At 41.0% G+C, this 27387-nt stretch overlaps 1 protein-coding gene across 3 annotated transcripts in view; it reads right to left on the bottom strand.

Moving 5' to 3' along the window:
* The window catches only part of kiaa1549lb (KIAA1549-like b), a 60554-nt gene that overhangs the window by 7442 nt on the left and 25725 nt on the right, over window positions 1-27387 (bottom strand). For 2 of the 3 annotated variants that reach the window (XM_071489763.1, XM_071489764.1), the window contains exons 2-16: window positions 22130-26503; window positions 21889-22004; window positions 17561-17780; window positions 17161-17294; window positions 16221-16389; window positions 11887-11946; window positions 9807-9958; window positions 9084-9255; window positions 8425-8588; window positions 7884-7919; window positions 6077-6267; window positions 3422-3552; window positions 2354-2478; window positions 1233-1462; window positions 30-162 (exon numbers count right to left, since the gene is read on the bottom strand). In XM_071489763.1, the coding sequence (XP_071345864.1) occupies window positions 30-162; window positions 1233-1462; window positions 2354-2478; window positions 3422-3552; window positions 6077-6267; window positions 7884-7919; window positions 8425-8588; window positions 9084-9255; window positions 9807-9958; window positions 11887-11946; window positions 16221-16389; window positions 17161-17294; window positions 17561-17780; window positions 21889-22004; window positions 22130-26503 (6407 nt within the window). The remainder of the gene's footprint in view (window positions 1-29; window positions 163-1232; window positions 1463-2353; window positions 2479-3421; window positions 3553-6076; window positions 6268-7883; window positions 7920-8424; window positions 8589-9083; window positions 9256-9806; window positions 9959-11886; window positions 11947-16220; window positions 16390-17160; window positions 17295-17560; window positions 17781-21888; window positions 22005-22129; window positions 26504-27387) is intronic. The other variant, XM_071489765.1, reaches the window with a different exon arrangement.

Below are 27387 nucleotides of genomic sequence, written 5' to 3'. Positions count from 1 at the left end.
GGGTCAGTGGGTGATGACATGTGACTCACATCATAGCCACTGTTGCGGATGCCTCTCCTTGGTCGCTCCCTCATAACAAGCAGGTCCATCTCTGTTCCTCCAGGACTAGGACTGCTCAGACTCTGTCTGCTGCGATAGGCCGTCTGCCCTACCTGGGAGTGCCTGCCAATTAGAGTGAGGAGTGCATTCAGTACAAGTCAGACCTGGGGTAGTTAAGTTCAAACATTTCATTTACTTTCAGTTCAGGTTCAGTGTGCCTGCAGTGAAAGGGAGTGGGAGGTGGAGGGAAGGTCTGCTACAATGAACATTTTCGACTTCATTGTGCCAGACAGTATGAACAAGGTTAGGAGAAATATATGATCCCCTTTCAGAAAGCTATATAAATGGAGATACATGCAATCTCATAAGGAGACCGAGTAAAAGAGCTCTGTAAGTATTTAATATAAATGTTATGTCAGATGCAAGATGTGAGAATAGCTTTTATGTATTTCCACAGTAAATGCAACATTGATAAAGCATCCAGTACAACAAAACGACAATGTACAATCACTGCCTGTGGACAAGCTACATATCAGCAAACATGCTCTGGCATGATCTCTTCAGCTGGGGGAATGTACTGTATGTTGTTGGTGTAGCTAATCAGCCACACACTAATTTCGACAGCAAATAGCTGCTAAAATCCTTATCTTGCTCACCAGGGTGGGATATAAACACAGCCATCCAACCCAGCCAAAGTTGCTTTCTGTTCCGAGTGCAGCTGGTATGTGTGCATGTTAATCTGGTATGGAAAAGACTGTTTGCACACTTGACCTAAATCTGTAATATCCAAAGACTGTCCATCTTTATGTGCATCTGTAAAGTGGAAACAGGACAGAACCAGCATAGTGGACCATCCGACACCCTGCCAATCCTCTTATCTCCATTATGGAAGCTAGGGACTTGGATCAAACTAATCAGACAGACCTGATGGGTCTCTCACTGCCTACTAAGACAGGATAATGACAACATTAGAGGGAACAGTTTCACTTATCTATAAGATAATTAGACAAAGCAGGGGTCAGCAGTTACAGATGACCGCCCATGGTAAGCAGTCCAGTCAGCCAATATCATGACTGTTCAAACTGTGTCCTCGTATGAGAAGCCTCCTCACACCCTTATGCAAGCATGGATTTTCCTTTCTGTTTACACTCAGTCAAACCCAGGTTCCACTTGCTTTTACATTCTCCCCTCACCTCCTGTGAGACTTGACATAAGTGGAACCTCGCTCATCATCGGGCTCCAGAGGTCTGCCATGCTCACCGGCTGCCCTCTCATGGCCGTGCCGCTGTCTCTGCGCCAGGGCTCGACTACTGCTGCTGCCATCGGTGGAGGGGAAGTCATAATAGCCCTTTCTCTTAGCCTTCAGTCTCAGCTTGTTCCTGTAGTGCTCAATGTCTGACTTCTGCTTCAGAGCCAAGTTCACCTGTAGAGAGGAAAGAGCGCAGGATGCAAAGGAACATGGGGAGATCAGAATGGAAACAGACACAAAGTTCTTCTTGCTGAGCCTAGTATGGTTCTGCTTTGTCTTAGAAGGCATGTGTGGATTAAAGATCAGAGGGTTCGTGAGAGTAAGAAGCTCTAAAAATGAACTCTTATGCAATAATCACAGTCACAAAAAATCTGAACATATTTATTTTTTTATGTGAGCCCTGTTCACTTTAAACCAGTGAGAAAATGGCAGGCATATGTTGGTGATCAGTGATACAGTTTCGTGCATATAATCTTGCCTCATTTTAACCATACCTTATCTTAACCATCATTTAACTAATTTAAAAGAACACTGTTAATTTTTTTTTCTTTTTTCTATTTTATTTGACATTATCAATGCATATTTTAAAGCCCCTGAAATCTGCTCTATATTACATTAAAATGTTCACAACTGAATGAGCAAAAACCAAAGTAAGTTTTGGGGGAAACCATATTGAGTATTTATTAAAAATGTAACACTATGGTATGATCATGATTTGATTAACAGAGCTTCCAACACATGCATATGACCCCACAACTGTATCACATTTTGATTCAAATCTTGCATAACTATGTGAAATATGTGACCTCTTCCATCTGAACCCTGTTCACTTAATACTAGTGGCAAAAACACAAATACAGAAATTGCTCACTGAAACAACAAAAAAAGTCCAACTTTAGCACACATAAAATCATATTGCTCATAGTAAGAAGTTGATAGAGAAAACAGGGTTTCTGGGCCTTATATGGATGTGTGCACACGTGTTTGTTTGTTTGTGTCTGTATTTGCATCCACGTGCTCGTCAGTCTGCATATCTCTACAATCGGATGTGTGCATGCACATCACCTCTCCATTGACAATGGCTGAGTCCTGGCTGCGGTCAGACGATGCAGGGTGTGAGTAGTTGGGCTGAGCCACCATGGGCTTTATGGAAATGAGCTGCAGTGAGCCAGAGGAGGTGTCATATGGATCTGAAGAACAGAGAGGGAGTTCACTCACAAAGAGACTACAAATACCTCTAATCATTACATTGTCAGTCAAAGAGGAGCTAACTGTCACAATCTCTCTTTGTCTCTCTGTGTTGCCTTCACCCCCCACCGCCACCACCCCCTCTCATCACCTTGTCTCTGTGGCTAACACTGTGGGATTATGTCAAACATCAATCGTCTGCATCAGCAAATGAAGTGGTGGACGGAGACAACAGATCACAAAGATAGCCTTGGCTTCCAAGGTTGTGGCAATGCATCTCTGTGATAGATGAAAGAAACTGACTTTGCACTTTCATTCCTAAACTGACATCAGACAAACTGGATTCAGTTCTAGTTTCCCTTAACTCAGCTGATGAATTATTCAAATCCAGCCATTAAGAAAATCATAATCTCGAGAGCGCAATCCAATTTACAAGCAGAGTATTTCAAATTGATTAATTTAACTCACACCCACCACATGTGGAACAGTTAGCTTCTGTGGACAAGAATAGAACAGCGAATAGCTCAATGTGTGAAAGGCTTTTACTTAGAAGAGCATGTGAGATTTCATATGGTCTTTCTGCGCCTTTATTTTTTGCATTACTCAATGTGTGTGTATGCATGTATGTGTTTCTGCCAGTGGGTCACAGCATCCACTCCTCTGACATACTGTATCATGTCAGCAGAGCGTCTGTCTCATGTATATTCATCAGGTCCATCTCTGCTTACTGCTGAGTGGTTACCTTTCTGGCTTAAAAAAAAAAAAAAAGCTGCAGTGCCTTTCTCTTAGGGTACCTGCATGCATGAGAAACCAACACGTTTTTCGAGAAGTTTGTCATGCAGGAGGGAACTGAAAAAGATTTTTGGCATTTGTGACACACCTGACCTTGCCTGCAAGAAGCTGTAGAATAAATTATTTGTATTTGAATCACTGTGTGACTCTCACCATCCCTCTTGTGCGTCTCCTCCTTTGTCAGTTTCTGCTGTGCTGTGACTTTCGGCACTGTCAAGCTCCTGCTGGAATTCAGCTTCTCTGATTCGTTGCTGATGACGGAACCGTCCTCACTCGGCAACTTGCTGCAAGTAACCATAGCAACAGGAAAGGCGGTGAGCTCTCGGGATGCTGGGCACGCAGCCAGGTTATGTCATCCTTTCCTTTAACAACCTCACCTTCCTCTCCCCCTCTCTCGAGCCTGAGTCCAGTAAACATAATAAATTATTATTGTTTTGTTTTCTTGGTTTTTGTTTATTTTACATAATGAAAAAATGTGTAGCCATCACTGCACACTACCTGTTTTCAAAGAATACCAGTAAAATTGGGACTATTCAGTCCTTTGTATTCAGGTTTTGTTAATTGATGCTGACTGGTTTTACAGTGAAATGGAAAAAAAAAAGCTGATTGTCCCAAAACTGCAACAACAGCAAAAAGCACAAAAAACACAAAATAGTTATCAACTGGTCAAGTTTCAAATTTTATGATAATAATGCCGACATCTTGTGATTGTCTTGCTATGTAATGTATGTGTGCGTCTTTGTGCATTCACCTGCATGTTTGCGTTGTAAATTTGTGCATGTTTATGTTCATGGGTCTTTACCATATGTGCATTGTGGATGGACTGTGTTTCAAAACCAGTGTGTGTTCATGTCTTGGGTGAAGCAAAGACTGGTCCTTTAATTGGACAAACAATTGCTTTATCCAATTCTTGTTTCACTATCTTCAAACGCTGTACTGTAGTTGGAATTAGAGCTGATCAAGCGGCGGCTCAGAGGACCAAGGGGCTGACAGTGACATCAAAGCGCCATGGTCTATCCCCTAATTGTCTGGTAAAAATGATAACAGCAAAGCGAGACAGTGGAACAGCGGCTGCCCTCCCCTGCTCTCGTTGAGGCAGTGCTGCAGAGAGCTAGTCCCATGCAACAGTCACAGGCTCGTGTAGTGTGTAAAAATTAATTGAGCTAAAGAAAACGTTGACACTGGCTGTTTGACACTCTTGTATGTTTGATCCTGCCTTGGTGTTTAGAGACGAACACATGAGGGACCTTAGTACAAACGAAGGGATGACAATGGGAATTTAGGGATATGTCATTTCAAACACGTAGTACAACAGATGAATGACAGGTTTCACCTTCAGTCAGATGTCAACAAGAACTGTGAACCTAAACCTAATTGAATGAACACGGCATTTACTTGTCTGTCAATGTTCTTAGCATCAAGCTGAGAGCTACAAACGTGTTTGCACTTGCACTTTTCCAAAAGTGCTAAATAAAACTGAGGCAAAAAATACTCCATGCACATATTTAGTTCAAATAACTGTTGTATAAATGTTTTGAGAGGCCCGTTACACCCAAACACTCATCACAGTTCACTGATTTATTTGACATGCATCTGTTGGCCTTAAAGCATTTTCATTGAGTTCATTTTTTTAAATTTAATTTAATTTTATTTTATTTCAATTTTTCATCTCATAACGAAATCTGAGCTCATGAGATGTAATCTACCTTTGTGAGGCTAGAAAGAGTTCACCAGGCTCAGGCCAATTTTTGAAAAACATGCCTAATACCACACTGTATCTAATCTCTTTGTTTTCATGTATGATGTTACTAACTCTGAGTGCTTTATGAAAAAGCAGGGAAGACATATAGCTGGTTGACAAATGCAGAAATGCTAATGAAAGAATGCATCTTAAGACATGATCTCATTAAAAGATATGAACCTTTAAGACCAATAGTTTGATGAACAACAAATGAAAAACTTTTGCTCCCCCAGAAGGCCTCTAAAATCATTACTGCAGGACCAGGTCCACGGATTCCCTTTTCTGTCACATACATTTTATTGGATCTCATTATCCTACATGGCTTTGAAACATGATGCCCTTTTGCTCTTGCTCAATTTAATAATTTAGCATGATTTAACGTGCCAATTAATTTCAGAAACGCCGCCACTGACTCTCAGATGAAGAAAATGCTTAATTTCACCTGCCCATACAGCAAGCTCTGTTAATGGCTGCCTATCGTTCAGCATCAGGGTAGAATGAGGACAGACGATAGGGCTGGAGGGATCTTTGTGTTTTATCTTCCTGCCTCTCTCTATGTGACCCAGGAGCTTTCTGACAGAGCGGAGGTGCAATCCTTGAGACACACACATACACACACACACACACACACACACTGTAAACAAATATGTTACACTTCGGATGCTTGCCATCAGTCTCTGTTGATGGAGCCTTCTGAATAGAGTGTCATCTAGCTGAGGAAGCAACATGTTTCTTTCTAACATCCCAACATGTTAACTGAGACAGCTGAGCCTGGCTTTTCCTCTGCTCTATCCTCACCTTGAAGCCGACATATTTTGTCAAACCAGTGTTAAGGATCCAGGAATATATTATGAACAATAGCTATAGTATTAATATAGTACATATTTTTTCTTACACAAAAGGTCAGCAGAATTCAATTCAATGTTTTTCATTTGCTTTTTTTTACTTTTGAGGTTATTTTTTCCATGAAGCTATACATACGTGCACACAACTGTCTCCTTATGTTTATATTTTTGGTGATACAGATTAAGGCATAAGGAGGTGAATATGCATAGAGATAATGATACCTTTTGTGTCTGTCAGCAGTGAGGCTTTTCTTGTTGGCAGTTCCGTCTTGCTGCAGGGCCTTTTCTAGTGAAAGTGGCGTGTCCCGAATTTGTAGGGACATCACTAAGGTATCCTGACTGACAGGCAGGGTCTCTTCATCTCCTCCCTGTTGGCCCAGATGCTGCTTGGCATAGTCAAAACCCTGGACTGGCTGGCAGACAGGTTGAAAATGGAAAAAGACAAAAGAGACTGCTGAAAGAAGACTGATTTCCTTCCACATACCTGTGGTCATAAAAAGTTATTATTCATGGCCGAAACAAAGAGATACACATTAGCCAACCAGAAGTGTCCCATAGACAGACATCTCAAAATAGCTCAAAAGTGTATCTTTTTAAGAGATGTCCAAGGGATTTAAGGGACTGAACTGGGATGACTATGCTGCTCTGCATTGAAATAGATAAGCACAGATTTAACTGAGGCCCTTTTTCATCCTCTTCCAAATTCTTGTCAAATAAATGACTTGCAGTGGGCGGTGACAAGATGAGATTTGCAGACTTTCACAGAAATATAGTAACGAAGTTAAAATGTTAGAACACATAAGAGGGATAAGAGGGAGGAGGAAGAGGACTCATGGTGTTCCACCTAACATGTTCCTCCATAAATATGTCCATATGTTAATAGAGAAAGGTACAGAAGGGAGTTCAAACCCTACACACTACACACACACACATACAAACACACACACACAAACAAAATATTTAGGACCACTCTAATCGCAGTGTCATAAATCGTCAGACACAAGTCACAGCTTCAATGCAGCCAAGCCATGGTGAGAGATCAAACTGTGACACTCTCATGATTGAAGACCATGCATCCTCTCTCTTCCTGTAGCATACACACACACACACACACAAAGGAGTATCCAGATTTTCAGCTCACAAACTAAAGTGTGTGCTAGTGTAGCTGGTCTCAACACAGAGGAGGTAGTGCGAGAGCCTCATTTAAATTTTAGGAATCACTATCTTTGAGCATAATAAGAATTTTGCTAGATTTTTACACAACTTATTAGAAACAACCAAAGACATACATTGCCTAAAATGTTGGGATTATCAGAAGACACTCGGGGGTTTTTCATATCTGATGCATTTAAGGTTTTTTACACAGTGAGATTTTGCAGGACCTTAGAGTTTTTGTAATAACTGTTCTGAAAGTAGCACTGAAGTTGCTTTCGCTGTTTAATATTAAAGATTTTATGGCTTTCTTTCTAATGATATTCCATAAATAAAGCAGTGGGACGTGCTGCATATTATACTGCTGCATTTCTGTTATTCTACACTGATATCTAACAGTGATCCACTGCAAACAAAAAACAACAGACATGGAGGTGGAGAGATAACTTTGATTAGAGCATTGTGACACCCTTGATGCAACAATAATTGAAACAGTGTTCAATCTTCTCAACACAAAACAAACAAGTGTCAGCTCACACACACAGACACACACACTCATTCTGCTTGAAAAAACGATTTCCATAATAACCATTCTCTGTAAAGCTTAGTCTTTCAAATTTGCTATCTGGAGACTGCTATAAGAAGAACAGGTAATACCTGCCTTATATCCAAGAAAATCTCATCGTGAAAGGTTTGTTTCTCCAAAGTGCTGTTGTATCCTTACTTTTCATCAGCACAGCAGGATTTATTGAAAAATATAAAAATATCAAAGGTGATGTTTGCACAGAATCCCATTCAAATCCTACTGTTGGCACAGCTGAGCCCTAAAGATGAAAACAGAGATCGGTAATGAGAGGATACAGAGAAAGGCAGATACCTGGTGATAATAGCCAACGTCTCTCCGATACGCCATCTGAAAGTGAGAGAAAGAGAAAATGTTTTAAACAGAGAGTGTGTGTGTGTGTGTGTGTGTGTGTGTGTGTGTGTGTGGTATGTGGTTCAAGTTTGAACATTGACTGTGAACCTGCCAATACATTAAAACGGGTCATGACAGATTACCCAGATAATACAAAACATTTTATAGAAAACAAAACAACAACAATAAAATTCAGTTAACTTGGTAACACTTTATTTCCATTGTTTCCTAATATTTCCTTGATAGAACTATGTAGTTTGGCATTAGTTACAGGAGAACATAGAGAATACATTCTGAGACTGTTGTTTTAGTTCAATTAGTTATGTTGACTTTATTATTAATTTGAAGTAAATATCTAGTCATCAGTCATAATTTGTAAACCTGACAAATAATCAAAACAATAAATTAATCATCCAAATGGTATGGACTGGTTTGATCATCATTTTGAATCTAGTCTACCTCAAGATGGACAGGTAAATAACCAGAAAGAAAAGAGAGATACCTTAGCTCGGGGGTTAAGGTTGCCGATGGCATCAGCTTTAAAGTCATTTTTATTCTTCCTGCACAGCACAGCTGTGATGATGATGATAATGAGTGTTACTACAGAGATGGGGGCCAACACTGCAGCGATTATCCAAAGGTTATTAGGAGGGTTCTTGACCACAGCTGAAAAAGAAAAACTTATTTTTTAAATCTTTCAACAGACTAATTGACAACACTTAGTTCATTGACTGGTTTATTGGAAGTATAATACGCAGCCTACTTTTCCTGCTAAAACATACAGAAGCATTTGTCAAACCCACGTTAAGTGACACTGAATACGGCTCAACCTGATATACAGTGAGCTATTGTAAGCTGCAACCTATAAGAGAGTGCAGCATCCTCTCTCTCCCACTCTCTCCTGACCAACTCTGTCTCACTCTCTCCCCCCGTCACATCACAGTGAGCAGCACTGCAGCCAAAACAAACATTGTCCTGCCGGGAGCATTTCGGGGAGATTAGAGAGCAAAGAGCTTTCTCAACCTTTTCTTCTTCTCCCTTCACCCCAGCACCAGCTCTTCTTTTGAAACTCAGCATGAGTCATGTGTTTTGCTGTGCATGTCTGTCAGTGTTTCTGTCTGTGTACCTACTTGTCAACCGCTAGAATGATGCTGTGCTTACGTTCTGCTTGCAGCTGGACAAAGTACCCCAGGGTGAGCGCCATGGTCTGAGAATCCACTGTGTTCAGGACCTTGGCAGCTGACGTGCCTGATAGAGGAATGCCATTGTGTTGGACATAGTAGGTCATCTCTGCTGGATTCTTCAACCCTGACACCCTACGGATGCTCACCATCTGATTTGAGAAAAAAAGCAATGGCATACACTTTGTTTCCTTGAACTACAGTACACTCAATATCAGCTGCTATTGAATGTCTGGTTTATTGTAAATAAGCAGGTTACATTTCAGAAAACAAAACTAAAACCATGTATCTAGGCAGAGTCTCATGGGGAGGAAAAAACACATGGACAGCAGCGTGTACTTGTTTAGTAAATCATTCAACCTCTGACTTGTTTTGATGGGCAATTAGCAGATGACGAGCTCAGAAACTCCCTAATTATGAGGGGCTAACCACAAGTAATCATACAAGCGTGTGCAGAAGTGCATATCAAAGTGTACATCTCATGAAATATTCATACTGTAAGAAATAAGCCAACAAAACTATTGGACTAATGCTTCAATTAGACTCCAGACTGACATGCCAGGGCATTCAGGCAAAGCATCAGAATAAGAATCTAAAACGACTGATTGTTTTCATGCTCTAATCCTGTGCATCCTAGACTATTTGTTCTTCCAGAGAAACTCAGACCTGGCATTCCCTGAGGGCCGCCGTGCCAGTTTCTTACCTGCACAGTGTAGCTGCCTACAGTAGTGGCTCGTCTAAAACGAGTGCCCTGCTGGCCTGCCAACACAAACAACTCTGCCAGCCGCTGCTCCATTAAACTGGCAAAGCTTTGGTACTGTCCCTCCAGGCTGGCATTATCCACATCCTGGATCACTGCAAATGTAGACGAAGGGAAGAGGATAGCCAGATGGTTGTTAAAAGAGAAAATAAATTATTGGCTAGGAAAGCGAGAACAAACAAAGAAGGGATAGAGGCAGAATTAGAAATGTGTGTGTATGATTGACAAGGAAAGATTTGAGCATTTTCAATTTTTATATAGCCGTCTATGTACCCATTTGCTGCAAATGCCTGTGATACAATTTGTATTCAACTGACAATCTTCAATTCAAAAAGCACGTGTAGGCTGGGCATGTTCAACACAGACTAGTTCATACAAACTGCCATCTGATGACGAGAAGGCAAGATCTACCAAAAAAAAATTACATCACAATCTTTTCAACACACAGTCACGATCCACGATCTGAATTGCGATCTTTCTTTGAAATGTGCTGTTGATAACATCCAGACTTGAACCAGCCTATGGACTTTTCACCATTTCAAAAAAAATATTGCATTAAAAACACTGTTTTCAACATCCCACGTTGTCCACAGCTTTGAGAGGCACCATATCCTCAGTGAGATAGAATGTAACCACCTCAGTCATCTCTTTCCATCATGTGCTGCTTTTATTGTATTTTTTCGACTGCTCGAAGGTGTCGGCCACAGATAACTGTTTGTGTTTCAGGACCTCATGAGATACAGATGAGTGGGGTTGTACCAACCTGAGTGAAACATTCTCAGCATGTTCCTTTAGATACTTCATTTTAAGGTGGTTATATAGATTTATCGTTCTACCTCCGGGGGTTCTGATGGTTGCACAACAATGTAAACAGATAACTTTGCTTTGAGAAATACTGACTACGCATAGCTGAACCACTGACACACAACTGACGGAAAGTATTTTTTGGCACCAGCTATTATCCACCATGCTTGCTCACAATGATATACACGTGATATAATTTGCCCAGTCATCTAGTGGGCAGTCATTCTGTTGTCACAATCTCTACGATTCACTTGAAAAGTAAATCATGGACATCATGGATGATATAAAATCGTCAGATTGGCCACCCCTATCTGAAAGGATTCGGAGGAGGGGATTCAGACGCTGACCCATCTGACAGGCACTATACTTGAAAACATACTGGCTCCTTAACAAAACATTCTATACTAATGTAATATCCACCTCTGGTAGCTTCGTAAGAGAGAATTTTATTATTGGCCATAACAACTTGATAAGCTAATGATGAGTAACAGGTTGTACTTCCTGGATTCTTGTTTTGGAGTCTCTCTGTCCAGCAGCGGTCAAACATCAGCCAATGCAGCTGTAATCTGTTCCATTTTAACAACAGTTGAAAAGCAGTAATCCTGGTTGCACATCTTGTTCAGTGTGACTAAATCCCATTATCTAGGGGATGACCTTGAACTGGCTCGGCCTCTCATCGCAGTAAGTGGAGGGTTAAGAGCCACACAGCCAGATCTGAAATGCCCATTCATTATACAGTATAGCAGGGTGGTTGCCTTTGAACACTGAAATATATTCTTGCTGCTCAGTCTCTGTAGTAATCCATAAAGCTCACGGAGTAAATACTAAACAACAAACCACCCAGGAGTCCTATGCATATAATTGTTACTGTGGGAAGAGACAGATTAGATTATAAACATAAGGAGATGGATTACGTCTTAAAGTTTCCATAAATAGTGCCCAGCATGAAATTCACAACTGAACAGGGACATGTCTGCCATGTACATCACATTGTTCAGGTGTTTTCCATGCCATGAAGTAGTAAAGAAAGGACTACTTGAATATGACAACTTGTCAAATGTGTACCACTGGTGATTCATAAGCAGATAATACACTCACTGTAGCACAAGAGGGCCAGTCTGCAATATAACGAACAGATTCTGCAACATTATCTAGTTCCCCCCCAGGACATTATGGTTTTTTTATATAAATTAAAAACATCAAACAATGACATCCCTACCTGTGATTACCCAAAAGTCTCTGGTTGCAATGGAGGTGTTCAGATTGTGATACTCCAGTGCTGCAAAGGCAAAGACAAAAAAAACAAAACAAACAAAAAAAACATTATCAATAGCCCAGATAAAGCCAAAAAACATTCAATCTTTGTTCAATTACTCTTTAATTTTCATAGACCTCTTGTATAGATTTTCTTTTTTATGTAATTACTTTTTTTTTCCTGCAGCAAAAGAAATGATCATCATTTTAAAAGGAAAAAGTAAAACTGACCATGAAAGTGAACATTTAAAAAAGTAAATAAAAACATTAGGAGACAAAAGGTAAAGATTATGTAAAAAATTATTACATGATCATATTTTCACACTGCAGTGTAACCTAAATTTGACTTTACACATTTCTGTTTTCATCTTACAGTTTCAAGCAGTTTCAGTCATTAGAATCATTTCATTTTTTTTATGTTTATTTAATCAACTACAATCTAGAGAAATGCACAAAAATATAAAATGATCAAGATCAATAATAAAATCATTTTCACTACTGCAACTGTGTGATTATCATCCAACAAGTGGTGCTCTCACTAGCCAAACATTTTGCCTCTGAGAACCCAGTGCTTATAAATCCAGGCCAAGTACACGAGCACTTCTTTCATGAAGAAGAGGGACAGTTTACACTTTGGCGCATTTTGTGTGGTTGAGATCTCAGTTTAAAGCCTCGTTAGCACTGCATGTCAGACAAATACAGAAGCAAGGAGAGCTTTCAGCTGCCTGAGCTCTGGTTGTCTCTGTGTTCTCTTACATCTATTTCCTGCCTGATTACGCTCTTGTGCTGGAGGCTGGTGCAGTGTTTGGGGGAATGTTGTATCACTGGCCTGTGAAAGCAGAGTCGATACAGAAATGTACACTCAGGCATGACAGCATAGAGGGAGGAAGAGAAGGGGGTGGGGTGGTGGTGAGAGGAACGGTAAGGTCATTTAATGGATACATAGGGCTCAAGGCTGTCAGCTAAATCAGTTCAGTGCTGTCTATAAGTTTGAATCATGAGCCTCTGCATGTTGTGTGATGAGAGTTTGGGGGATGTGAAAGAAGAAGAAAGATGAAATGAACAAAATAAAAAACCTGGACAGTCTGTTGTTTTCAATGATTGTTAAAGTCTAAAAAGAGACCATTTTGCCAACAGCCTCAGTCATGTTCCACCTAAGAGACATTGTTGAAGAGCAAAGGGGGAGTACAAGGACTGAACGCAGCAGTCCAGCCTACACAAGCACCACAGGAACGATGGAGTACTCAGTGCTACAAACAGGAGTGGTGTGAGATCCCAGGCCTTTTCTGTCAGAGCAGAGCCCAAGGTGCTATGAGAATCCCCCACTGTTAATTATTTACTGCGATAATTGGCTTTGAAGTGAGGAGGCAGCCTCAGCCAGCATATGCTCACACCTCCTGTGAACAGTGTAATATCACTAATGGTGAGGGTACAAAACAAACAGAGCTAAATCACTGACACACTCTCATTCGTTCTTTGACCCCCTTTCTCACTGGGTTTTCCTCCAGTTTCTGCTCCATTAGAGTCTCTTTCTATCTGGTTGCCTTCCTCTCTTCCCCTGATCCCCAACTGAATCATCATGCCCATGGGTAACTTCACTTTCTAACTTAATTCAATCACAACACAAAGTGAACTTTAATTTAATGCTCACTAGCCGAGATTCTATTCATCTTGATTTAAACAGTGTCTGAACTAAAACTGCAATCTGCCTCAGTGACACTGATGCACTATCGCAATTCAGGTGCTTCGCAGAATCAAATCAGGCAGTCCACACCTACTGCAACCATAAAGGAGGAACATTCTAAGACCATATCTCATTAATCAGGTACTTGGTTCATTCACCTGTAAATACACAAGAGCCGTACCAATTAAAAAGCCACTGCAGGAGGCAAATAAGCCAGTCATAAGCTCTACCTGTTAAACTGCTTGCCAGTTGTTCATCATGAGCTATAAGATAAAAAGTTACAACTAAACTATGTAAACTATGAGTCACATTGAACTTCCGCTGATATTAAGATAAGGTCAACTTTATTGAGCACATGGGGGGAAATTTTTAATTTCACTTTTGTGGCATCACTTTTTCAATATTTGTGTTGAAGAAGGGCAGCACTAACACACCATTCATTTTGGCCTCTGTGCTAAGCTAAATGTCTCATTGAGGAAGGAGCTTTCAGCCTTGCACTCCAGCGCCTGAGTAGACAGATATTATCCAACCTACTCCTGCCTTCACAGCACTTGACTGGACATGAACTTCGGTTCTAAATTCCGCTAAATGTGGTCCAGCAATGTACACTCTGGGAGGTGAGGGAAAATCCATTGCCCATTTGCCCACTGGCTCAGCAAGTGCTTTAAAAAAAAGTGCTTTCAAGACTGTGCACAGCTAGATGGTAATACAGGGAAACCCCTGGCTTAGTTCATAGCTCTAGCAAAAACTCTGCTGTGATCCTGCACCTGATCGTGCACAGCCAAAGCCCTTACTTGTCCAAGTCCAAGACCAAAGACCAGGAGTAATTAAAGCACTGCAGCTGGTTAGAACCCATCAAAATTAAGCTAGGGAGACTTATTTCAGCTTGAACAGAAACCTAACCAGAGGGGCAATTTCCAGGCGTGGGCCTCTTCAAATCCAGCCAATGTAATGTCTGCCTGTCTCCTTGACCTACAGTGTCTTTATATAGATTTTCTCCTTCCTTCCTTGAGCTTGATGAGACAAAGGATTGCTTACAAAGAATTACATTATGCAAAACACTGAAGCCACTTTCAATCATATATAACCTGCAATACTGTGTCCACACATGAGGTGTAGCATGAGCAGCACATTAGCAGAGAAGCAGCAGCAGCTTTGCTCCACTGAAAGTGTCTACACAGGATTCGTTCAAGCACAGTACAGAGTTCCAGGTCAGCTGCACTTTTGCAGCACACAGACCCCAACACACAATCGGAGTATTTACATGTGTAAAACGGAAGCAAACAGACTTGAAGCATGAAAATTCGCTTCAGGTCACGTGTAGCAAAAGTGAAACATGAGCTGTGACATGGCCTGTGTGGAAGGCTGTATTGATTATGTAAGTGTATCTGTTCTATCAGATGTGCATGACATTGACGACTGAAAAATAGCCCGTGTAGACACAACAAAAAACTGGAAAGATTATTTATCATGCTTGTGCTATTGGCTACTATCTGTAGAGACTGCAAGTAAAATGCATCACACACGACATGTTGCATCTGTCTGTGTATTTAATGGAATTGTTATAGCGTCAGAACAATGGCAGATAAAAGGCTCCTGTATGAAATACTCCACACCGTTTAAGTCCCATGGCTTTTGTTCGCACTAACAGCACAAGGGAAGCACATACCCAGAATGTGAAGTCTGGTTCCTGTTAGACATTGATCCTGGCACAGAAAATTTCCAGGCCATTTCTGGGTGAAATTCTGTCTAAAAGGAGCTTAAATCCCCATATCAGCTGCAGGATCCTATTTCTGTTGCTGAACTTATATTCTGAATTTACTGTGAATAAGGTCAAGCAAAACTGTGAATCTCCCCTACAGTAAACAATAAAGGACCATAAAAATGATGTCTCATTATATGTCAGAAATGTGCATCTGCCATCACCCTCTATTGAGCATCATATATATATCATTCCCCAGTTACACTGTTGGGGATGAAACAGGCTGCACACTGGGACTCAACTGGGATTGCTGTTTAGACTCCCGCTGATACCCTGTCACTCTCCATTTGTTTTCCTCTCACTATAACTCTAACACAGACGGAGCGCCAGACTGAGCATACCCTCAAAGGAGGCTGAGATGAAAGACAGGGGCTTAGTTGTGTCTTAGTTGCATCGACTATGTTTAAGTGACTCAATCATTAAAAACAACTGTGATCATAAAAGCAGCAGAAGAGTCACAAATATCCAATTACTAAGAAACTGGACATCACTCTGGCTTGGCGATTGAATAACTGAATGTAAACTTAGAAAACAACCATTTTAACTAAATTAAATGAGTATTTAGTTTCTAAGGTTGAATCAGGTCTTGATTTCTACGAATAAAGCCAATCACTAAATCAGTTTCTTAATTACAAAGATGTGGAAACAGAGATGAGATTAAAAAGTTTATAGAGAACCTGTTGCAGGCATCAACACAATAAAAAGCAAAAGCACAACACTTGTTCTTTGTTGAATTAAATTTGTCTTTGGAGAACAAATCCTTACCAAGAGAACACAAGAACTACGTCTGGTGTCTCTTCATGTAAGGCTGTTGAATTAATACACGCATTTCAGAATGCAAATTGTAACTTACGCTCAGCAATGATAAGTGGCGGATAGAAGAGGAAGTAGCCCACCAGCTCAGCTGACAGCTGACCAAGGAGGTTTGAGGCAGTGGTGCCATTAAGGAAGACAGTGCCATTACTCACAGTGTAGACCAATGACACAGCAGGAGAGCCTGCTGACTGGGTGACACTCAGCATCTGGGAAGAAAACAGGAAGAGTACCAGCTCAGAGAAAGAAGAGACCACAGAAAAACACAGGTCTAATCACAATGTTTGGGACTGAATTACTGTAATGTACAAATCTGAAAGATTAGTACAAATCTTGTAGAACAAAGTGACATAGTAGAAATGACAAACATCAAAAAATCAATTACTGTCTTGGATCGACAATTATTATGAAAATCATCAAGAAGCACAACGGCTGGGAAACTGGCAAGGCATGAAAGAGTGCAAAAACACTTTAGTATCATTTTTTCATCCATGCATCAAATCAGCTTTAATATAGGAGCACTTTAATGTGACAGTTAATTAAAATTATTACAACCGTCGCCTCCCTACACATAATTAATTTGCATCTAAGAGGCAGCTCTTGTTTGAAAGGCAAAGCCTGATGGGACAATTTTTGCACAAATTGCACACAATTTGCATCAGTTTGTAGCTGCCAAATCACCAAAACATATGTTAATGTTGATGTGTAACAACTGGAAATAACTATTGAATAAACATTTATTCCAGTACAGACCATCATTCTTTACCTCTATTTAGGTTGTTGGATGATTCTTTATACATTAAACCGTCTAAAAAGAGAGAGTCAGATTCTTTTGATCTATTTAAGTACTATGACACCAGAATATCACACTGTACAAGTTTCACCAGTGGCACTATGTTTACAATCACTGCTTTTCCATTGTAACAGTAAGGGGAACACAAGTATTGTGTTATAAGGACACACTTGTTTCACCACAGTACCTGAACAGAAAGCTTGCTGCTTGTACTGAGCACTTTGGCCTGTGCTTCTGAAAACACCTTCTCAAGCCTCTGTTCCATCATTTGAGAGAAACGACAGGACCGAGGGTTATCACCTGCTCCCACAAACTGCAGCACTGAAACAAAAACAAAATGAGTCCCTATATAAAATGACACTAACCAAATTATTTTTTTCATTCTTATAACACAAGACTTATATTATAACTCAGATTCTGACTAGCCATGCAATACTGTCATTTCCTCCTCTGATGTGGTATCACAACATGTTTTTTACTTCTCTTCTACTCTCCACTGAGATTGCACCAATACACAATCACAGCAGGAACAAATCACTGTAAGTCTCTTTTTTTTTTGTTTTCATCCAGACTGAACACTAGCTGACCTGTTTTCAGCTGGAAGCCACTGGCTGGGCCATGTCTCCATAATGCAGCTGGGAGGGGCAGGGCTGTTACCATAGGGAGGTACTGTCGCAGGTCTGCAATCAGCTTATCACGGCCATAGGAGTCCAAGCCTTGCATCACTACAGAGGGAGGGTAAACCATGTCCCCTCCAGTCACGTGATAAGCCACTGTCATGTTGGGAGAGCCAAATACAGTCTCCAGCTGAGAGAGTAAAGTACAAACAAAATAATTGTCTTTGCAATATATGCAGTTTTGTCCATGTTTTCTTGGCCCATTAACCCTAGAACACTAACGTCGGGTGATTTTCACCCACACGATTCTTGTCATGTGATTTTCATTGTGTTGCTGCTGTCTGAGTTGCATGGGTCGTTGGGTAGCTTCAGGCTGCTCATTGATGTCATTAATGGTATGTTTGTTTCCCTCCTCCCATCTATGGTTTTTTCAAGAGGCATGAGTTCAGGTGATTTTCACCCGACGTTAGTGATGGTGTTACTAATTTTAATGTTAGTGTTCTAGGGTTAATAGAACAATGCTTATATCTGAATATTAGAGAGCTTAACTTAACACCAGGCTGACACAGGCTGAGTTTCAAGCCTGTTTTACCACTGACCACTGACCACATCCAGCATCACTGATGGGTGTGATCAGAAATTTTAACCCCATGAACATGTCTCGTCAAAACCTTGGTGTAATTCCAGCGAAAACTGCTCTTTAAATTTGCACTAACTATAAAACGGACCTAAAAAACACAACATAGTATCTGCACTTTGGCTGTGTATTTACCGCATTCTGGCTTAAATAAAAACACCATAAATAAAAACAACACAAAACTACAGTACAACAACTATTAAAAACAAGATGGGAGCAGACATAAAGGAAAAAAAAAATCAATCCCAGTTTATGTCCTTACAATGTTCTGGGCCTAAAATTGTGTCCCTTCCCTGCAGGCACGAAGCTGGCCACTGACGTCATTAGATGTTGGTATTTGGTTGAATGTAGGTTGTGATGTCAGGTGACCAAAATTCAATGTCAGGACAACGTCTAATGCCAGCATTAATTTGACATAGAATACTGATGACAGCTGATGTTGATATTTTGTTAGTTTTAAGTTGTGTTGTTAAGTAACCAAAATCCAACGTCCTCCGAATATCCCATGTCAAGGTAATCTTGATACAAAAATATCGACATTATAGTCGTGAACAAAACCCAACCTCTACTAAACATCAGCTAAACATCACAGTGTCAATTAGTGACTGTTGGGTTTTGAAGTCAACCCGATTTTCATTTCCAACCAAAATTTAATATCAGTCTGACATTAGAGTGGTTAGAGACGTCTTACTGACATCCGGTGCCAGGAGAGTTGTGTTGGATAAAAGACGTGCTTCAACAAAAATCATGCGAATCCAGTGTGTGATTTGCACCATCACCTACAATACAATGACAGGTATTAAAGTGACAGCTGCCTTTTTATAAATGGCATTTGTAATGAGCAAACACACATTTGTGGTACAGTCCTTTAGACTGGATCTTGAGGTACTGCCAGTCAGTCATATTAGCAAATGAGCTGAATGATATTGAACTGCACTGGATTGATGAAGCACTTTACAGAGAGTGATAGAGACAGGTGAACAGGAGAGACTGAGGGGCTGCTAGGAAGAAAGCAAAGAGAGTATGAGATGAGCGAGACATGGCAGAGACTGTTAAATAGGGAGCTCAGGACAAAGGGGCTTATGTTCCTTTACTTGTAACCCAGGAGACCAGGTATGACTGTGGTCTCATTTTCACAGAAACACAGGCGAAATCTGTCATAACTGTGTGTCATGAGAGGAAAAAATGTGTTTGTCAGTAAGAGTTTGACTTTTTGTTGAACTGCGCTCTCACATGGAAACCGGAAAGGGATGTAGTGAAACTAGGTGTATGTGTGTGCCTGTGTGTGTGTGTGTGTGAGTGTGTGTATGTGTGTGTATGAGAGAGAGAGGGGTGAAACCATTCAGGTCCGTTATCTAAACCCATCTGGAGGCCAGTGCTGACAAAGGAGATCCACTGGCCAACACACTGAGAGTCTACAGTCTCTGTGAGTAGCTGAGAGTCACCACTCTGCCTCCTCACAATTCAGCCTTCTCATGAGCTCTGTGAAAAGAGCCCTTTATTATCACTTCATCCTCTCAGGCTTTACCCATGTGAAGGTGTTATTAGGAGATTGCATTTCAAGCAAGCCAAAGATTGGTAACACACCCACTTTCTCTATTTCAAAGAGTGTGAAAGACTGCCCAAAGATTAACCCAACAGATCTCAGTTTTGGCATTTAAAAAGTTTCAAGACATTGGAGGGCCCTGACTAGAAGACACAAAAATAGTTCACTTGTATTTTTTTAAAGGTTCAAAGTGGTTTTAGTCTTGTGGTCCAATTCATTTAGTCTATTTCTCATCATCTTTTTAGCATCAGCATGGCACAACGCTCTCCTCCCAACCATTTATAACCTATAATTAAACACAGAAGCAATTTCCCTTGCCAACAGCTTGCTTCCCATTGGATGAGAAAGCGGTGCTGCTAAAAGGAACCCATGTAATGTTGAAATGGGTGACAGGAGTGCACTGAAGCACGACACCTTCAGAGACTACAGATAGAGTGAACATGTGAAAGCGCTGACCTTCATGCGGGCAGGACAAGTACACACTTAATTATTTGATACTTCCACATTGAGAAATACAACACGTTGGTGCATTTCACTGGACTGCGGATATAGAGTAAACACACACACAGAAACATGCACACACAGATGCACTTAACACTTGCTCATAATTGCAACACTCAGAAGGCACTCGAACCCACTGGAGACAAGGAGGAGAGATTTTCTTTATGTAGGAAAGGAATCACATTGCAGTTTCATTTATTTCTAAAAACAAGCAGTCTGATTTTTAGATTTAATTCTTTTCACATGTTCAGTGCACAGTCTGCAAAGTAAATGGACGACATCCTGCCACAACCAGCAAACATGTTTCCTTTGAGAAATCCTTTCTCTGTTTACCAGACTAAAACATACACATTTCTACTTCTCACTGACTGCATTTTGACATCTTATAGCCAAGAGGTGCTCCTGATACACACTGTGGAGAAGGTATTAGAGGCTTATTGGACAGAGAGAATGGATTTGGCACAGTGGAAACCATGATTGGTTCCACAAATGGCTAATCCACAGACACAAAGATATTGTGTGTGCACAGGATCTGTTTGTGTGCAGGGAAACGCTGAGATTGGTTTCCCTGAATTTTTGTTAAACTGGTGGCAGGACAGACTAACTGATTAGAAATAAAAGTTGGTGTCTTATAGAATAAAATAGGAGCAACACCTCTCATCTACAGTACTGCTACAGTCCTAATCTACATCTAGTTTTAGTCTTGCTACAGTTACTCAAACATGTGACATCACCCACTGCCTTCTGGGACACATTCAGTCAACCTAATTTCTATATTAGTCCTCATCTCTTCTCACATAGCCTACATGAGGGTCCTTGGTTTAAGTGCCTAATTCACTCCAAGCTAATAAACCACCACATTTCTGGTCAGGGCACAAGTGGGAAACATTTACCATTCATCAAAGTAGAAGATTGTTTTCAGTTATTTAGCATGTGCCCAAGATTAAACAACATATTAAGTCATATTAATGTCATATTCACAGTCTATAATACATTTCACTTAATAGATGAGATACAAGCTTCAAATAAATCCGTTCACTGGATTCAGACAGGCTTGAATAGCAATAACTTTGAATAGTTCTTCTCTCAATACAAACCTTTTTTACTGTATAACGAACCAAAATCTCAGCATGAGCACACCAATTCCTTGAATCTGGCCAAACTTACATCTCAAACTTTTCAAAAAACATTTGACAAAAGCTGTTTTTTCCTTTCTGAATTCAGTTAAAAATATATTTTTGCTTTCATTTGGATTCTACCTCTATGTTAGGGGACATTGCTTTTAAACTGTAGGCAACCTGTCACAGCTGTCAAATCTGTGTATTGATGCTGGTTGATGCTGTAAAGATAAAAACAGTAGTGTTGATTTCAGACAGTTTTCACTGCCAGAAAATGTGAGAAAAGATATTGCTGTCTGTATGTAAACCTTGTATGTCACTGTAAATGTGCCATCAGGTTAAGATAACGCCTTTAGCTTAAAGTTGCTTTAGTGGTATTTTCCGAAATCGTGAGCCTTTTTTTGATGATTTGCAACTTGTTAACATATTTGAGTCAGTAAATGTGCATAAATGGATGTTTTCTTGAATGATTAACAGTAATTAATGACAGTCTGACCTGCGCTTGAGCAGAAGAATCATTCAGAGCTTTTTGGAGGCCCTGGCTGAGTCCCCTCCGCAGGTTCTGCCTCTGGATGCTGTCCAGCCTGTTTCTTCTCACATAGATGGAAACAACTAACAGAGATAAAAAATGAGGACACACATAGACAGACACCAGACAAAAAGTTAGACAACATTAGAAAAATAATCACAATTTTTTTTTTTTTTAAAGACAGTGGCAAATTGTTTGTGTTATTTACCTGTTTTCACCCACATTCTCTCTGTTATGTTGCACTGCTGTGGCGGAGCCTCTGTGGTGGTGGTGAAAGGGGAGATGAAGATGGTGGTTACCCCCCTGGGAGGGCTTGTTCTCAGGACAAGTGGAGTGAATGTTCTCCTGCTGGTTTGAGTCCTGATGGTTGTTGTGGTGGTTGTTCTTCTGGTAACAGGCGTGGGCTGTTGTGTAGTAGTGGTAGTAGACTGCATGGTTCCAGCAGTGGGAGGCATGGTTGTGGTCGGATTTTTAGTTTTGGTGGTTGAAGCTACAGTTGTGGTGGCGAGCTTCACAGAGGCTGTTGTGGTGTCCTGTCGAGGGGTCAGAGGTGGTACCTGAGATGTCCTTTCAGTGGGCCCAGCAGAAAGCGTAATTCTGACTGATTGAGAGGGAGCTAGACCGGCCTCTTTTTCTTTGGGGAAAGTGAGCGAAACTGCTCTGGATGTTCCAGCGTTTAACTCTTCCGCCCCCGCCTCTGTAAGGACAACAAACGTCTCAGTCACATGCTGTGAGCGATCAGAATCTATTGATGAGATCAGACCGGGTGACAGGGAGGAAAATGTGGGTGGTACAGCTTTTACAGACAGAGAAGATGATGAAGATGATGATGATGATGATGATGATGATGATGATGATGATGATGATGATGATGATGGGTGAGTGCCTGGGAACATGGTTGGTTTGGTTGATAATATCTTATCAGCTGAATTTAATGCTGACAGTGACAATGATGATGAAGACATCGATGATAAATCTTTATAAGACACTGAGGTGGTGAGATTCATCTGTGAGGAGGACATCTGAGAAGCTTTGATCCCACTGAGTGATGGCAATGGTGCCGATGATGATGATGATGATGATGATGATGATGATGATGATGATGATGATGATGATGATGATGGTGATGGTGATGACAGAGTTAATGGTGATGATGGCATCAGCTCTCTTGGTGATGTTAAACCCTTCAGTCTTGACTCAGTTGTGTTACTGATAAGGCCCATATCAGAGAAACTGTGTGCTGCGTTGTTTGGAAATGTGACAGTTGTATCACCTGCCACAGGGGAGTTTCTCTTATACCCAAATCCAAGCAGAGTAGCTTGTGAAGATGTAACAGAGTCAGTTGTTATGTGAGAGAAGGGCGGAAAACCATCTGAACTCCATGCTGATGGAGGTGCAGCGTTAACAGTGGCTCCTCGCTCCACACTGACAGCCACAGCAGATCTGACATTAGCTGGGGACAAATTCATATTCTGTTCTTTATAATCTGATGTTCCTTTAACATATGTAAAAGATGGATATTCTCCAGCTGGATTAACTGAATACAGATCACTGGCAATGACTGTTGGATCCATTGAATTCAATATATGCACATTATGCTCTTGTTTATCTTCCAGCTTTGGATGTTCATATGATGGGCCATCTGCTGGTAAATTAGAATTTGCCCTGTTGAAGCCAGTAGATGTATTTTCTGAGTCAAAGGCATTGCTTTGAACAGGCACAGGCTTGGTGGCTTCCCACTTTGTATATGGTGCCATTAATTTTGTGCCAAAGCTGAAAATAGTGCTCACTGTGTCTTTGCCGTTTGGTCCATCACTGGAGGAAGTGGTAGCTGCTGCAGAGGAAGCAGAGGACGGAATGGTTTTCTGTCTGCCTAAATAAAGGTTTGATTTATCACTCCTCACACTAGTGACTGGTCCCTGGGTGTGAGAAAAAGTGCTTGTCCTTGGTGTTGGGATGATTTCTGACCAGGAAGGAGAAAAATGCTCGTAATGGCCCATGACTGTCATATCATCTTTACGAGAAAGGCTTTTAAGACGTCCTAATGCAGCATCAGATGTTACTGGAGAAGTAGAGATTTCAGTGGGAGATCCTTTGCCAGAATCTTCAGAGCCTTTATTCAACATAAAACCATCTTTTGTAGTCATGAAAGATGGAAACTGTGTAGTGAACTGACCTGATGGGACACTCTTCTTGTAAAACACAGTGTCCCTGATTAGAGTAGACTCTTCATTTCCATTAAATGAACTGGAAACTGAACTCTTTGCAGTATTTCTGTGGAGGCTCTCAACAGGCCTCTTTCCATATGATGTGTGAACACCAGAAGCTGGTGATGTTTTACTGTTCCCTGCACTAGTTTCCACCTCGGCACTCAAAGGTGTACTGTGGCCAGCTCTCTCTGATGTTATAATATCAGCAGAGACTTCAGCTGAGGACACTGTCTGTTGAGATTTACTGGAAGATGACATTACAGCAGATGTTGTGTGAAACTTGTGGGGAAATGTACGTAAAGATCTAGTTTGAAACAGTCTTTGAGAGGGGGTTATTTTGGATGATAATGAGGCTTTGGGTTGGTCTGCAAAATTAACCTCACTACTGGAGGACAGGAGATCACCGGTGTTGTGGTTTGGGCTGTGGCTGAGGTACAAGGGTAATAAGTATGTAGGTTGAGTGGGGTGTGAAAAATGTTCATGCATGGTTTTAAAGGTCTTATCTTTTGTTGACCTGACTCGCAACACTGAACCAGAAAGAGACACTGTCCTACTATTGGAGGGAAATATCATCTTTAACGGCGTCCATCGTCTTGGCTCGTGAGTTATGCCGTTGGGAGATAACGGCATAATCAAAGCTTGGGAGGGTGTTACAAATTGTTGAAGGTTTATGACTTTATTAGTTGGCATATTAAGTGAATCGGACTCTGATGTGGAGAAGGACGTTTCTGTTCTGGTAATCGAACTGATGATGGAAGCGCTGGTGGACTCTGGCCTCGGATGTGTGAGTGAAAGTGAGTTATTCTGGTGAGCTTGGGTGGAAACAGATTTGAGCTCTGCTCCTGCTATCTCTCTCTGGTTGTAATTTATATTGATGGCAGGAACTCCAGGGCTGTCGTGACCTGCTGCCATCAGTAAATCACCACTATTAGATGCGTGCTCCGAGGACACCATGCTGGAGTAGATAGGTGTTAGCTTAGTGATTGCAGTTTCAGAGAGAGATGTTTTACCTGGTGTAGTCTCAGAAGAAATTGTTAAAAATGATCTAGCCGGTCTGAGCATCATTGCTCGTGATACAGTTGGATTTACCACATGTGAACTGAGGGGAGACGTGACTGCATCTCCACTACTTTTGTGAACTAAAGTCTGACTGTCTACTGCTGTTTTCTCTTTCTTTTCCCCATATGCTGCTAGATTTAACACCTGCTGTGTGACATGACTAGAAACTGAATATCCGGTAGGAGGGGCAGACAGCAGTGCTGATGTAGGATTTTGTGAATCTCCCTGCTGCGTTTGAACAGCTTGACTCTCTTGATTGGAGGGAAATGAGGTGCTAATTTCAGGATCATTGGAGTTCATACCTAGGTTCTGCGTCTGGGTGGGTCCATATAAAATCTTTGAAAGATTCTGTCCAGGGTTAAGAGAAGAATATGATGTATATGTGCTGTTTGCTTGTGTCTTGATTACTTTTGAGCTTGTACTTCTCATGTATGTTCCACTGGCTCCGTGGATTTTACCTGCTGATGAGTAAAATTGATGTCTTGTTGTTTTATTGCTCTTGTCATTTCTGGTTTCACTTGGAAAGTGTGATGGTTTGGTTGTTGTGCTTTGCAGTACCTGTGTAACAGCTTGTAGGATTACAGGTAAATGAGAGGTGGATTGTGTGGTTGTTAGAAGGTCTGTCCAAACTTGAGACCCTGCTGGTGTTAATGCTGCTGTTTCTGTCAGAGGGGCAGGGCTGGGCACAATCCTCTGACTTTGGGAAGATGCAGCTTTGTCTATCCACTCAGTGGACAATGATGGAGAGAATAGAGACCCCAAGGATGATAACACAGAGGAAGTGGGTGGAGCGGGAGCAGGAGATGATACTGTCGATGATGAAAATGACGAGATATTCCTATTTCCATCCAGGAAAGACACATGTGATGGCCTACTGACAGGTGATAACATGGTAACAGCGTGAAGTGGTGTGGCATATTGGTGAGACATGTTGGAAGTCAGACCTGAGCTGGCAGGGAGGATCCTATCTCCCACATACGACAATGAGGAGGACATCTCCGAGCCATGGCTGGAACTATGTGAAGGCCATTGGGTGGTGTGGGTCTCGTCCCCAGTGACAGTCGGTGAGGTTCCGCTCTGATCAAGGCTCACCGGATGTTTGACAGTTCCTGCCATAACGGTTAAGACAGAAGAAAAGGCAGGCTGCCCTGATAAACCTTCCCCCTCAGACTCTGAGTCACCATGTGAATGAACGGCTGAGAAAGGCACCTCCTCCGCCACCGACAGGTCAGTCAATGGGCGAACAGGAGCAGCTGTGGCTGCAGGGTCGCTTGGTAGAGACGAGGAGCCAGAGGCATCATAGGTGGATTTTTCTGTTAACGGAACAGACAGGGAGAAACTATAATTATCTCTAATGTACCAACGTCTACTTAAACAGCACCCTTAATAAAACATCTATAAGTTGTAACTAAATGCTATATATATATATATATATATATATATATGAAATTACTAATAATTTATACTAATACTAATACTAATACTAATACTAATATTAGATCAGTTATAAGACATAATTTCAAACAATTTCTGGGTTAGCACAGTGTGATTATAGTCTGAACGATACTGTGGACTTTTGAGGTTGATTCTGAGGTCATTTTGGAGTTTTAGTCTTTAGTTTAAAGTAAAAAATCTTATTATAGAACTAACCAATAAAACATTAGGGAATGCTTTATTTTATGCCATCTCTGAGGCCAAAAAAACTGTATATAATGACATATTAATGCTATATCCTTTTATCTGACAGTGTGGAAAATCTGACTATGCAGTGTGCATATTCATTCAGCCTGCATGTCAGCAAAGAATTGTCTTTTCTAAAGATGAAAAATGAAGCCATCACAAAGAGTCAGGTATGTGACACAACCAAGTAAGAGACCTGACTCAAACAATGAATTTAATTTCAGGTACAATGTTTTAATTGCTATTGTCTGGTAATCATCTTTGGCCTATGTGCCAAGGTGAAAACACATGACAAATACTACTCACTGTGTAAACACATCTTTCTAATAATCTGCGACAGTACACCAAGGGCAGACATTTATGTATTCCCGAAGGAGAGAAAAAAGAGACAATCTTCAGAGTGGAACAAATAGAATTATTCAAGAGATGGCAGCCGTGTGCTCCAGTATAGCAAAGATAACTTTACTTCTAAAAACACACAATGGACTTGTTACAGTCTTTTGGCCTTTGCAGAAAT

Source organism: Trachinotus anak, unplaced genomic scaffold (assembly GCF_046630095.1).
Source record: "Trachinotus anak isolate AG129_WGS33_773 ecotype Australia unplaced genomic scaffold, CSIRO_AGI_Tana_v1 ptg000011l, whole genome shotgun sequence".
Taxonomy (NCBI): domain Eukaryota; kingdom Metazoa; phylum Chordata; class Actinopteri; order Carangiformes; family Carangidae; genus Trachinotus; species Trachinotus anak.
This window is presented reverse-complemented; position numbering and strand designations above follow the sequence as displayed.